The sequence below is a fragment of the Neophocaena asiaeorientalis genome, unplaced genomic scaffold (genome assembly GCF_003031525.2).
Source record: "Neophocaena asiaeorientalis asiaeorientalis breed wild unplaced genomic scaffold, Neophocaena_asiaeorientalis_V1.1 scaffold106, whole genome shotgun sequence".
Classification (NCBI taxonomy): Eukaryota; Metazoa; Chordata; class Mammalia; order Artiodactyla; family Phocoenidae; genus Neophocaena; species Neophocaena asiaeorientalis.
In genome coordinates this window covers 855,228-868,770 of record NW_020172597.1, presented here as the reverse complement: position 1 = coordinate 868,770, position 13,543 = coordinate 855,228, and the positions used below count along the sequence as shown (strand labels likewise).

The following is a 13,543-nucleotide window of genomic DNA, read 5'->3' as shown; positions in this document are numbered from 1 at the left end:
CAGCATGCACCCCGTGTTGAGAGCCCCTCTTGAGAAATGTGCCTGTAAAAGCCAGGTGTACTCAGGCAGACGCACACATACTGCTCCAGTTTTGGAGGGGAGACCATGAGTTCAGTGGATGTGAACGTGGTGCCCTCCAGGAGAGAAGATCCAGCCAAAAGCCCACGTGGTGGCACAGTGCCCCATGGTGCCATGGTAGACAAGGCTACTGAGAAGTAAGCCAGCGGCTGTCTGTGCCATAGGTCCCCGTCTGGGCAACTCACCAGTGCCAAGCATCGTGCAGTGTTTGGCGAGGAAAGATGGCACGGATGACTTCTATCAGCTGAAGGTAAGTGAGGCACCAGGCGTGAGGGGCTGGGGACCCCCGGGACATTCTACCAGCCCGGCTTCTCCCTCCTCCCACCTTCTTCTGCACCACTTGTGAACAAGAGCAGTGCACTTCTTCCCGGGGAGCTCTGTCTGTGCTTATGTCATTTTGCTGTCACATTGGGAAAGACCGTTTCACTTCGTCCACGCACGTGTGGGTGTGCGTGTGCCAGGGTTGCGTGGGAGGATGTGAAACCCTGCTCCTCCTGTTCTAGTCACTCCGCTTGGAAAAGTAAGGGTTGTGGGGTTTTGTTTTTGTGTGTGTGCCTTCCTGAAGATCCTTACACTTGAGGAGAGGGGCGACCAAGGAATAGAAAGCCAAGAGGAGAGGCAAGGCAAGATGCTGTTGCACACCGAGTACTCCCTGCTCTCCCTCCTCCACGCGCAGGATGGGGTGGTTCACCACCACGGGCTCTTCCAGGTGAGTGGCACCTCTCCCGTCCCCACCCCGGCTGGCACTGCTGGGGCCACATCACAGGACCCCCCAGTCTTCCTGCATGCGGAGCAGCGGGACTTCCTGGCAGGTGGCCTGGAGGTCTGGCTGGGCCAGCGAGCTCCTGCTCTGATGGTGGCAGCCTAGCGGGAATGCACCCGGTTTGCAGCCTGCAGGCTTGCTTTGAAGAGCCGCTTTTCCAAGAAAAGAGGAAAGTATGAAGTTATTTAAAGACACGGGCTCTTTCTAGCTGTGTTGTCAGGAATCAGCCAGGCCAGGGTGGAAGGGAGGGCAATGAGGAAGGATGGGCGCCGGGGCACTGTGGATCTCCACAGTTGCCTTTGGTACCAGTCCTTCTGCCTGCCCAGGCATTTCAGCTTCTCTGGCAAGGGTCCCTGAACCCCATAGTCAGATGTTCCAGGTCCGTTAGGAAAGGTGCTGATTGGCGACTGGTACTCTGAAAAGAGCTCTCTCCAGGGCAGAACTGAAATTGCGTCTCCAGAAATGAAGAACCAGGTTCAGAATGCTGGAGGGTGGGGGAGGGTTCCTGCTGAGGCCCCGGTGGAGCTTCTGCACCGCCCTCAGCCAGATGCGCTGGCCAGGCCCACTCACGCTTGGATGGATCTGGTACGCTAGAGGCAGCCTGGTGTCAGGGAGGGCACACAGGTTTTGGAGCGGGCAGTCCTGGATTCAGGTGGTGTGACCTCGAACAAGTCACTTCCTAAGCCTCAGATTCCTCATGTGCAAAATGAGAACAATGATGACCGTGCCTACCACGTATGGTGGTGGGAAGATGAATGAGAGGGTATAAAGCACCGAGCTGTCCCGGGACATACGTGCTCATCACCGCTGTTATATCAGGCAATAAGAACTCCTTGTCAGCTTGGTTTCTTGAGGGAAAATAAGGGGAAAATGCCTCCCAGTCCCACACATAGATTCCACCGAGGTCTTTATTCTTAGATGTGCAATGAGAGGCACCTCTGAAATTTAGAGTGTCCCTTAAACATGAAATCCGATCTGGGGTGATTATGATTTCTTAGTATTTCATCTCTGGTAGCTTCCAGAGCTTGGCCCTGGTGTATATCATTTTGGATAAGAGAACCGGAGCGCTTAGAGGTGTTTCTAGAGTCCTCTGTGTGCCAGACACTGTGCTGGGCCTCTGGGGAAGAGAGGATGAGAGGTATGACCCTGCTCTTGAGGAGAAATGCGGCGTTCAGTCCCCAGGAGTCCCCCAGTCTGCTGGGGCTGGCACCAAGGGCCTCCTCAAGCTGGGAGGATCAAAGTCCTCCTGTTGCACCTGTGTTTTCTCTTACTCGAAATAAATACCTTTTCAGCAAGGAAAATGGGTCCAGAACTGCCAACCTTGGGGTTGGTAGTGGTGCCCGCTTACCGAGCCCTGGCTTACCGATACCGAGTCCAGGTGCTTACTAAGCACTTGTCATGGTTGTCTTTTCTCTCAGCAACCTGTGAGGTAGGGGTTGCTGGCTCCCTTTCACACACAAGGAACCCGGGTTGGAGAGCTTAGGTGAGCCGCCCCAGGTCCCGCAGCTAGGACAAGGTGGAGCCAGGGCCTGAACTCAGCCGTCAGGGGCCAGAGCCGTACTCTTAACCACCATTACACAGCTGCCCAGAAGTCCTGCGTGCCCGTGACGCAGCAGTTGTCTTGGACGCGCACAACACTTAGCTTCCCCCGCCTTGGACACTGGAAGGACGTTTACATCGGTCATTGCCAGAATCCCTGGGAGTGCCAGGAGGGGAGGATGCCCCGGAGCCCTGAGTGTGCTGCCTGCACGCTGGGCTCAGAGGGCCCTTTGGCTTTCAGTGCCCAGCCCTGATCCAAACGCTTTGCAGTAGGATCAAAGCACGAAGTCTGAACCTGAGCTGCTTCAGCCTGAGCCACTGGCTGGGCCTGGCACGGGGGAAGCAGGGCAGTGCTGAGCGGCCCATGGGCCATGCTCCCCAGATCTCAGGCCTCTGCCGCTCTCACACATGCAGTCTAGTTCCAGGCTCCAGAAGAGAGCCCCAAGCCCCTGGCCCTGGCGGGCCCCCAGCCAAGCCCTGGTCTGCCCCCTTCCTCCCAGGACCGCACCTGTGAAATTGTTGAGGACGCAGAATCCAGCCGAATGGTTAAGAAAATGAAGAAGCGCATCTGCCTCGTCCTCGACTGCCTCTGCGCACACGACTTCAGCGACAAGACCGCCGACCTGATCAACCTGCAGCACTACGTCATCAAGGAGAAGAGGCTCAGCGAGCGGGAGACCGTGGTCATCTTCTACGACGTGGTGCGCGTGGTGGAGGCCCTGCACCAGGTGAGGCTCCGCCCCTGCGGCTCCCACCTTCTCCATGGAAAGCCGCCCTTCTTGCTGCTGCTCAGTGGAAGCAGCTCTGTCCCACCCTCACCCAGGTGTGCTTTGCAGCTGGGAACATCCAGAAGGAAAGTGGCCGGATGACACGCACACCTGAGGACACGGTGCTACAGACCTCAGCCCACGGCCCTGGGGAGGTGCGGGCAGCCCAGCGGAGCCCCGCGCAGAAATGCCCCAGCAGTCGAGAGGCTAAGTGGGAGCTACCCACTGGGTGCAGCCACAGCCTGTCTCTGAGCTCTTCCTAGCGCTGGGGGTGTCGGGAACCCCGAGGCACAGGTTAGGAGAGCCTGGGCCTCCTCCAGACACACAGCTTCTGTGGGCCGAGCCTGCAGTACTTGGTCATCAGAACCATGAGAATTCATCTCTGACCTCAGATCTAGGCAGGTGCTTGGGATTTTTTGGTTGCTTTTTTGGTTCTTGGTTTTTTTGTGGGATGTTTGGTAGAGGCAGAGAGAAGAGTGGTTTTCTCCATTGGCTGCTGCCCTAAGGGGAGAAAGAGCTGGGGTAAACACCCTGTGCAGGGCAGAGACTGCCTGGGCTCGCACGTTACCCAGTTCGTCCGCGTGGTTAACGAGGCCCTAAGTGGTCCGGATCTGTCTGTGGCTTGCAAGTCAAGGCCCAAGCCTAAAGAGACATGTCTTCCCCAACACCTGGAGAGCCCACCTCTTACAGGCTGGGCCGACCCTGGCTCTCATCTTCACAGTGCAGACCATGTGCCTGTTGTTTTCCAGAAAAACATTGTACACAGAGACCTGAAGCTTGGGAACATGGTGCTCAATAAGAGGTAAGCTTCGCTTTTCTTCTTTCATGATGTAGCCTCGGGGTCGGGACAGGCTACGTACGTGCTGCAACTACCCAGAGCCCTGCAGCGTCCCCATGGGGATTCTCACTCATGGGGCCGGGGCATGGGATGCTTGCTTCTCTCTTTTGCCACATGGGAATATGGTGATTGCTAAGAAGGGGAGCCTTAAGGGCCACAGAAAGGGAGCTCTGGGAAGGACTTCAGCAGTCCCCCTGGCCCATTCATTGGTCATACCCAGTGGGTGCACAGTAAATGACTGTAAAAATAGACCAATAGGTGACAGAATGCCAGATGAGCAGAACAGGCTTTGTTGTGGGTCAGGTTCCCAGGAAATGGACTCTGAGATGTACGTGCAGGAAGTTTACTGAGGCGCGCCCTCAGGGAGAAGGGGGCAGGACTGGGCTGAGGGAGAAGCTAAACTCTGGGCAGTCACGACGGGGCCTCAGCCTGGAAAGCCAGGTGGCCCTTCAGATGCCCCAAATCAAGTCCGTGTGGCCCTGTATCCGGACTGTGACCAGCCACTGAATGCAGGCTGCTCCCGGGGGCATAGCTTTGGGCAAGGCAGCTTCCTTTGGCTGAGAGGACTTCCTGGAAAAGGACACAGCTGTGAGTGGTCAGAAGCCAACATTCCCAGCAGCAGGGAGAGAGCACCTCGATATTGGAGGGGATCTGGGCGCCTCACCCCAGCATCCTCGGTGAGCCAGTGGCAGAGGGAGATCACATGAGGCTCCTGCCTCAGGCTGTCACCCCACTCAGGCAGAGGGTCTGGGCCCCTTCTGAGTGATCTGGGGCAGTGGTAGAGGGACACCAACCATGCAGGGTGCCAGGACCGATGGGAGGAGAGCCCACCCTGCGTGTCACCAAGATCCTAGCAATGCAGGGCCGGGAAGGGCACACCTCCCACCCGCTCTCCCTGGGCCTCTCGCCCTCACCTCTCTCTCACCTCCCGGTGTGAAAGTGGGTCGGAGGGCTTGCAAATGGCAGGCAGCACACGCCTCATGGCAGAAGTGGTGTGGTGGGGGATTTGTTCCATAACATGGTTGCCCGCCCCAGAGGGGCCTGGGCCCACTATCCCTGAGAAGTGGCCAGAGCCACACTGGTCACAGGAAAAGGAGCTCTGGGGAGGGGCGTGGGGCACCCGACCCTGCAGTGCCAGCCCAGGATGCCATTGGGAAGATGCTGCTGCCCCTCAGCACTCGGCACGTCCCCAGCCCCACCCGGCACTGGTGCTGCAGACAGTCTCCCAGAGCTTGCCACCTGGGGGCGACTGGAGGGCAGCTATCACTGTATGAGGGCCAATGTGCAGAGGACGGAGCGGGCAGAGACTCTGGCCATCTCGGTCAGTTCGTGAAGGATGAGTAAAGATTTGCCTGCTTGGGGCTTCCCTGGTGGCGCAGTGGTTGGGAGTCCGCCTGCCGATGCGGGGGGCGTGGGTTGGTGCCCCGGTCCAGGAGGATCCCACGTGCCGCGGAGCTGCTGGGCCCGTGAGCCGTGGCCGCTGGGCCTGCGCGTCCGGAGCCTGTGCTCCGCGGCGGGAGGGGCCGCAGCGGTGAGAGGCCCACGTACCGCAAAAAAAAAAAGATTTGCCTGCTTGAGAAAAGTGAAGTGGTTAAAACCTGGTCCTGTCGTGCTGCATGGGGAGGAGGGAAAGAAACAGGAGTTCCAGGGCTGCTTGAACCCCTGACCAGCCGAGAGAGAGTTAAGAAAGCCAGGGAAGAGTGGGCCCTGGGGGTCAGACCTGGCTCACAGCACAGCACTGCCTCTTAATTACCCTTGAGACCGTGAGCGTTTCTTTGATTGTTCACCTGTTGATTAAGCCATTCATGTGTTGAGAAGCTGCTGTGGTACCAAGCACTCCTCTGAGCTTCCGTGTCCTCATCTGAAAGCAGAGATGATTATGCCTTCCTGCAGAGACTGCCCCTCATAAGCGCACCCTGTGCTAGCCAGCCGGGCCTGCAGGGCCTGTATGCTCGCTCCCTCGGGAGATGAGGCCTGCTGTGTGGTGAGTGGCCGATGAGGATGCCAGTGGCCGGGTCCCGAGGCACCCCGGCCCCAGCTCTGAACTGCACAAGGAGAGGAGGTGTCGGAAAGTGCAGAGCATGCTGGCCCTGAGAGCGTATTGTCTTCATGTCGGGAGACTCAGGTCCTGGCCTTCCGTGGGATGTTGGGCCAGTCACCATCCCACTCTGGGCTTCAGGCTCACTGCTCACAGAGTCCGTCTGGCTGCAGAGCCCGTGGTCTCCCAGGCTTCCATGCAGCCATTCATCGGCTCTGAGCGAGCATCCCAAGGGTGCTTACGGGCATGCACCATCAGGGGCTCCTGCGCTGCGAACCAGGCCAGCACCCCAGGCCTCTTTGTCTCCGTGGTGGCTTAGCTTCTGGCTCCCACTTCTCCAGGCCCCCCTAGGTTCTGGGAATGTAGTCCGAAGGTGACACGTCTCTTGAGTAACGCCAGCGTAGCTATAGCAGCTCTTCCGTGAGTGTCCATGCGTGTGTGTGTCTGTGTCTGTGGGCGTGCATGTGCACACGTGGGTGTGTTTCCCTGGGGTTGCAGAGCACCCACACCTCATTCAGACCCTGGGTCTTGGCTGCACACCCTTTAACCATATAATCCCCTGTCTGTCTTGGGCAGACAGAGGTTCTGGCCGCCTCTCACTTGAGTCACGGGTGCTAGGAAGGCGCCGGGTGTGCTGCAGGGACCCACGCTGGCCGCCCAGTGCCTGCTCCCATGTGTCCACGCGCGCACCGCTCCCCTCTTGGGGCCTCGCTTTCATCCTTGCGAAGTCAAGGGTGGACCTGGAGGAGATCCAGCCCCTTCCTGCCCATCAGGCCAGGCCCTAAGTCCAGCTGGAGAGGCAGCAGATGAGCTGGAGGCTCCCAGCAGGACAGAGCGCTCCCAGGGAGGGAAACAGGGAGAAGGGTTTGCAAGGCAGCTGCTATAGCAAGTTCCCCTGCTGTGGATAAAGGCAAGGGTTGCCATCTGAAATCCCCTTTTGAGGCTGGCTATGGGTTCTTTCTCCGTCCTCCTTTCTTTCCGCGTGGGCACGTTGCATGCCCAGTTCCTAGAAAAGCAGACACACTGTGGTAGCCCAGAGGGCCATAGCTGAAGAGTGACTCACTGAGCGGGCCCTCCTGACGCGGAGCTCTCTCCTTGCACCCCTGCTGCCCTTGCCCCTCCTGCCAGGACCAGCTTGGGGGGTCTGGACTCCCGGGGATCTGTGCGCCGCGCCGACTGGGGCAATGGTGGTGGGCAGGGAGCATCGCCAGGCTTCGGGAGGGCTGGGAGCTGACCGTGTGGTTTCCTGTGGGAGAGGCTCCAACCCGGTCCTGCCGCCCACCCTGCAGAGTCTCGGACGAGCTTTTCTCGAGCCCCATGGGCAGAGGGCTGGCAGGTCCTGCTGGCAGGGTGGAGTGGAAGGCCAGCGCGCGGGCACGTGTGCTCCAGGGCCTGTCGTCACAGGGTGGCTCCTCTCACCCGTAACCTCAGCACACTGTCTTCCCTGGGGTGTCCACTGGTAACCCCCACCAGCTGTGCCCACCATCTGAGGAGGAGATATAATCCGAGCTGGCCCGTAGTAATCAGTCACTGCTTGCCAAGCCCTGGATTCAGTGCTTTCCCTGGGATTACCTTCTTATCTTGTTAAATCCTAACACAGCCCTGGGAGTTAGGTGCTAATGTTTTCCGTTTTACAGATGAGGAAATTGAGGTTTAACAGAGATTAAATAACATGACCAAGATCACACACACAGCCAGGAAGTGACAGAGCCAGGACTAGAACCCGGGGATCTGACTCCCAAGCCCACCAGACTCTCCCCTGAGCAGTCCTCCTCCCAGCGTCTCAGGCCTCCAGCTGCCGTGGCCAGCTCTGACCAGGCGAGAAAATGCAGTGCGTCTGCTCTGTGGGGCCCTCGTGGACAGGAGGCCTGAGCAGGCCGTATTCAGCGACATGGGCGGTTCTGAGTGGGAGCAGCCCACTTCTTGACGTGATCCTTGCCCGAGACCCTTCACCTGCCCTCTCAGACTCTAACTGCCCTGGGGGCCACCAGGCAGGTTTCCGTGGCATCTGCCAGGGCAGGCCCGTACGGAAGGCCAGGGCCAGCGTTTCCATTTGGAACGCCGGGGACAGACTGGCCTTTGTTTTGCACCAAGCCCTTGCCCGCAGAATTCCCCAAGAAAGCTGAAGGGCTCTCGGAGCCTCGTGAGCGCAGCCGCACACACCTGTGCCTCTGAGCCAACCTCTTCTCCCCCTGGAGGCTCTTCTACGGAGAGGCCGCCCGAGGCCCCTGGTGGTGCTTCCCTTCCTGCCGTCCTCCCAGGCTTCTCCGCCCAGCCAGCTGGCTGACACGGCAGAGGGGCCCTTCCTCCCTGTGCCCCCCAACACAGGCCGAGGAGGCTCTGCACCCTCACCCCACGTCCCCAGGGGTGGCATACGGCGTCCTCTCTGGGCCGGCTTTTGTTCTCATTGTGAGCCTCCTAGAAAGGACTGGAGCCCAAAGCTGCTCTCACCACGGCTCTCTCAGATGGGGGAATCTGTGGTTTTTCTAGCCAGTGCAGAGTCTGCTGTACAAGACAATGGGGGAGTCAGCTTGGATGGAACGGAAGGGAAAGCCAGGTGCTGGGCATTGTCCCGGGACCCAGTGGGCACCCCACTGGTGTCACTCAGAGTGCGGAGTCCGAGGTCAGACAGACCTGGGTGGGATCCTGCTCCACTCCTCACTAGCTGTGTGAGCCTGGGCAAGTCTCTCCACTTCTCTGTGTCCTAATTGCATCATCTGTGAAGTGGGCCATGAGAAAGTCTCCCTTGTAGGCCGTTGTGAGGGGTGAATGAAAACAGTCCCCGTCGGGCACTTAAGCCAGGGTCTGCACTTACTAAGCATTAGGTTTTTCGGGTTTTGTTTTTTTTTTGCGGTACGCGGGCCTCTCACTACCGTGGCCTCTCCCGTTGCGGAGCACAGGCTCCGGATGCACAGGCCCAGCCACTCCGCGGCATGTGGGATCTTCCCGGACCGTGGCACGAACCCGTGCCCCCTGCATCGGCAGGCGGACTCTCAACCACTGCGCCACCAGGGAAGCCCCTCGGGGTGATTTTAAACTTTCTTTCCTTTTCCTTTTTTTTTTTTTTTAAATTTATTTTTATTTTATTTATTTTTTTGGCTTCATTGGGTCTTCGTTGCTGCACGTGGGCTTTCTCTAGTTGCGGCGAGTGGGGACTACTCTTTGCTGTGGTGCACGGGTTTCTCACTGCGGTGGCTTCTCTTGGTGCGGAGCATGGGCTCTAAGCACGCGGGCTTCAGTAGTGGTGGCTCGCGGGCTCCATAGTTGTGGTTCGCGGGCTCTAGAGTTCAGGCTCAGTAGTTGTGGTGCACGGGCTTAGTTGCCCCATGGCATGTGGGATCTTCCCAGACCAGGGCTCGAACCCGTGTCCCCTGCATTGGCAGGTGGATTCTCAACCACTGCGCCACCAGGGGAAGACCCAGCATTAGTTTTTAGTACTGTTGGTGCTGCTGCGATAGTAATAAAAGTGATGACCAAAGGCATCAGCACCGGGGGACTGAAGGGAGGCACTCAAGGAAGGCCTCCAAGACTCTGCTGGGCTTCCTCTTCCTCCTGTGTAAATGAGGGAACCAGACTTGGTCTCCAGTTCCTTCCAGTCTACTGGCAGATACTATGTGTGTGGAGATTGAGGAAATCTCTGCAGTTCTTCCAAGCCCTAAGCTGTAGCCCCAAGACTCAGCCAGGGCACAGGTTCAGGGGAGCACCCTGAAGCTCCCCTGGTCGGAGTGACTCAGATCCCTGCGGGGACGGCTCAGCAGGTGGCAACCAAGGGTGGCTGGCCCGTGTCAGCACCCCCAGTGGCACTCCCCACGCAGCTATGGGGAGGCCGGGAGGGCCAATGGAGAAGACGTGGGTGTGATTCCTCTGCTCCTTGGACGAGAGGTGGGGACAGCTGGGGCGCCCGTGGGTACAGACACCGAGGTTTGTTCGCTCTCTGCCCCCCGCCCCCAGAACTCATCGGATAACCATTACCAACTTCTGCCTCGGGAAGCATCTCGTGAGCGAGGGGGACCTGCTGAAGGACCAGAGGGGGAGCCCCGCCTACATCAGTCCAGACGTGCTCAGCGGTATGTGCAGGCTGCCAGGCAGCAGGCCCTGGGGCCTCACACAGCCGGGCTCTGCAGCCGTTCATTCAGTCAACAAACTGTCTATGGGTGTGCCCCGGGCTAGGTGCTGGGGCTTCAGTGGTGGCCCAAACCAGTACTGTCCCTCCAGGTACAAAATGTGGGGTCCCATGGAGGAAGAAGATGGTAATCATTACACTAGTTACTCTCTGAGATTAGTGCTTGGAAGGAAAGAAACGTGATTTTTGTGAGCATGAAGAATGGGCGCTTGAAGCCCCTCCCCAGGGAAGTGGCGTTCGAACTGAGGTTGTGAGAATAAATAGGAGCCCACGAGGGGTGTGACTGGGCGAAGGTGGCGCCACATAGTTGAGGAACCACAGAAGGCCCCTGAGGCTGCCGCTCAGAAAGTTCAGGGGGAGGCCAGAGAGGTGGATGGGGGTCCAGCCGCGCAAGGCCTAATGGAGGCCCTGTTGAGAAACGCCATCCTTTAATTCAAGTGCGAGAGGACGCCGCTGAAAAGGTCTTCACTGAGGCTACCGTGATGAGACTTGCATTTCAAAGATATCACTCCCTTTGTTTGTTCATTCATTCATTCATCCTGCTGCTATTTACCGAGGGCCTGCCACGTACGGGGCTCTGTTCTAGACACTTTGGATGCAGCAGTGAACAGTCAGACAAACATCCTGCCTCCATGGATGGTGAGCTGACTTTCTAGTGGGGCTGAGACAGGTAATACACAAATAAGTCGATTATGTAGCTCTCACCTTCTGATACACAGTTAGCGCCGGCTGCTGTGCTGAGCATATGACAGGCAGCACCTGTATAAAAGCACACAGCTACGCTGTGAGGTAAAATGTTTACAGATGGGAAAATTGAGGCTCAGAGAGATCAGACCTCTTGTTCAAAGTCACAGCTAATAGTAAACCAGAAAACCAGGAGGCTCGATCCCAGGGCTGCCTCCTGCCCAAGCCCACGCTTCTGTTTCACCGTAGGCTTTCTTTCCTTTCTTGCTTGTCCTTTGCCACATTGGGGTCCGTCTCTCTGTCCTGATCCCTCCAGGGACCAAGGGCTCCCATCCGCTCCCAGCCCTGTGATGCGAAGTTTTCAGGGTTGTCTACAGGGCCCATTATCCCCAGCACTCACACATGTGCCGCCCTCCTCACAGTGGCAGAAGCAGCCGCTTCCCGAGCTGTCACGTGTCTTCCTGTGGAGCAGGCTGCTCTAACTTGCCACGAGCATTTGCGATCTCCTTGGAGGCCTTCTCCCAGCTGAGGGTTCTGCGGGAGCATCACCTCTCCCAGGGCTACCTCTGCAGAGGGCAGTGGTGCCACTCTCCAGGCCTGGGGATTTTGGGTGGAGTCCCTGTGGCCTCTGCTAGGAGGATCTGGGTGCCAGGGGTGCACCCCAACTCCCTGAGTAGCCTGGACACCCTCCCTGAGAGTCCCGAAAGCATCCCCGTAGTTGACAGAGCCAGAGAGGTGCGGTCTGTGACTGTATGCAGGCCTGGGGGTGGATGGGCTGCCTCTGGTTAAGCCTCCTCAGCAGTGCCAGGCTGGGGTGGCCTCCACGTGCAGTCACTCCCACCTGCTGCCCTCGGCCTCTCTCTCTGGCTCGTCCAGACTCATGCCAGTCTTGAAGGATGAAACAGAGGAACTCCCTGCATCAGGAAGACCTGGACTGGGAGACCAGAGACCCGGGCTCTGGGACTGGCCTTGTTAATACCCAGCTGTGTGACTTTGGCCCTCAACCCCCCTCTCTGAGCCTCAGTCTCCTTGTGGGTTAAAAGCTGAAAACAGTCCTGCCTCCCTACATTGTTAAGAGGATGAAGTGGGGTGGCTCAAGTGGGTTTTGATCCCAGGTCTGCCTTTCATTGACTCTGTGCCAAGCACAGGCCTCAGCACCGGGCATGGAGCTGTGAAATGGCAGCCATGGCCTTGCCCTTACAGTTCATAGTCTGGTTAATACCTGTGTGACCTCGGGAAAGGCACTTACCTCTCTGGGCCTCTATCTTCTCATCTATAAAATCGGGATGATAATAGCCCCTACTTCATTAGGTCCCTGTGGGATTAAATAAGGCCATAACCCAGTGTCTGGCTCAATAAACCATAGCTGGCATTGTCATTACCAAAAGGAAAGCTTGAAGTTCACTGTTCCCTCAAAAGTCAAAGCTCAGGGAAAGCTCCTGGGAGAGTTAGAGCTCCTGGGAGAGCTCGTCTGCTGCAGAGGCCGGACCAGCGCCCGAGAGCTGGCAGTCAGCAGAGCGGGGCTGGTGCTGTGAGGAGGAGGCGTGAAATGTGCCCAGGAGGGTGGGCTGCACAAGGCCAGGTGTGACCCCTTCCCCTCGGGTCGCGCCAAGGCGGGGCATCCCCCTGTGGAGCCGGGTCTCCAGAGCACGAGCGGGAACCAGCCTGAGGAGCGGAGGAGGAACGAGCGTGGCGGAAGCTCAAGGACTGGGCCCGTGCGGCTTGCTGTGGGAGGAAGCGTGGGGCGGGGGTTGACTGGAAGTGAGGGTGCCAAGGTGGAGGGGTCCTGTGGGGAGGACTTCAGGCGCGAAGCCAGTAAGCCGAGGGAGTGCCAGGGCCATTCTCCACCAGCCCTGGGCTGAGTGTGCGTGTCCGTGTGCCCTGCAGGCCGGCCGTACCGGGGCAAGCCGAGCGACATGTGGGCCCTGGGCGTGGTGCTCTTCACCATGCTCTACGGCCAGTTCCCCTTCTACGACAGCATCCCGCAGGAGCTCTTCCGCAAGATCAAGGCCGCCGAGTACACCATCCCCGAGTGAGTCCTCCCTCCCTGGAGTCCAGCCCTTCAGGCTTGAGGGCTGGAAACAACACAGTGAGGCTTAGAGTCCTGGGTCCAAGACCCAGCACCAGCCCACCCCGCCTGAGCCTCTCCCTCTTTCTCTCCTGCATCAGGGATGGACGGGTTTCTGAGAACACCGTGTGTCTCATCCGGAAACTGCTGGTCCTCGACCCCCAGCAGCGCCTGGCTGCTGCCGACGTCCTGGAGGCCCTTAGTGCCATCATTGCGTCGTGGTGAGTGGGCAGGAGCAAGGCCGGGTTCTGCCCACCTGTAGGCACTGTCCTGCCCCCGCAGAAAAGTAGCCTGAGGTTGGGCCCGTTTCTCCTCCAGTCAGAGTCAGATCTCCAGATTCTCCTGATAGGCAGGGTTGGGAGGGTGCAGGCCGAACTCAGCGTTGAGCATCTCCTGCGTGCCAGTCCATGCCAACTATGGGATGGGTATTATCTCACTGAGTTCTCACCACAGCCTGCGAGGTGGAAATTGTCCCCCGTTTATTGGGTGAGGGAATTCCCAGGCAGCCCACTGGTTAGGACTCTGCGCTTTCCCTGCCAAGGGCCTGGGTTCAATCCCTCGTCAGGGAACTAAGATCCCACAAGCCCCGTGGCCAATATGTGTGTGTGTGTGTGTGTGTGTGTGTGTGTGTGTGTATGTATGTAT

General features: G+C 58.4%; 1 protein-coding gene across 8 annotated transcripts in view; it reads left to right on the top strand.

Annotated features, from left to right (window-relative positions):
- Nucleotides 1–13,543, top strand: part of STK40 (serine/threonine kinase 40) — a 37,401-nt gene that overhangs the window by 20,379 nt on the left and 3,479 nt on the right. For all 8 annotated transcript variants that reach the window (XM_024738863.1, XM_024738864.1, XM_024738861.1 and 5 more), the window contains 7 exons: nt 243–328; nt 644–787; nt 2,881–3,108; nt 3,897–3,949; nt 9,975–10,090; nt 12,718–12,862; nt 13,000–13,119. In XM_024738863.1, coding sequence (XP_024594631.1) covers nt 707–787; nt 2,881–3,108; nt 3,897–3,949; nt 9,975–10,090; nt 12,718–12,862; nt 13,000–13,119 — 743 coding nt within the window. In that variant the 5' untranslated portion in view covers nt 243–328; nt 644–706. The remainder of the gene's footprint in view (nt 1–242; nt 329–643; nt 788–2,880; nt 3,109–3,896; nt 3,950–9,974; nt 10,091–12,717; nt 12,863–12,999; nt 13,120–13,543) is intronic.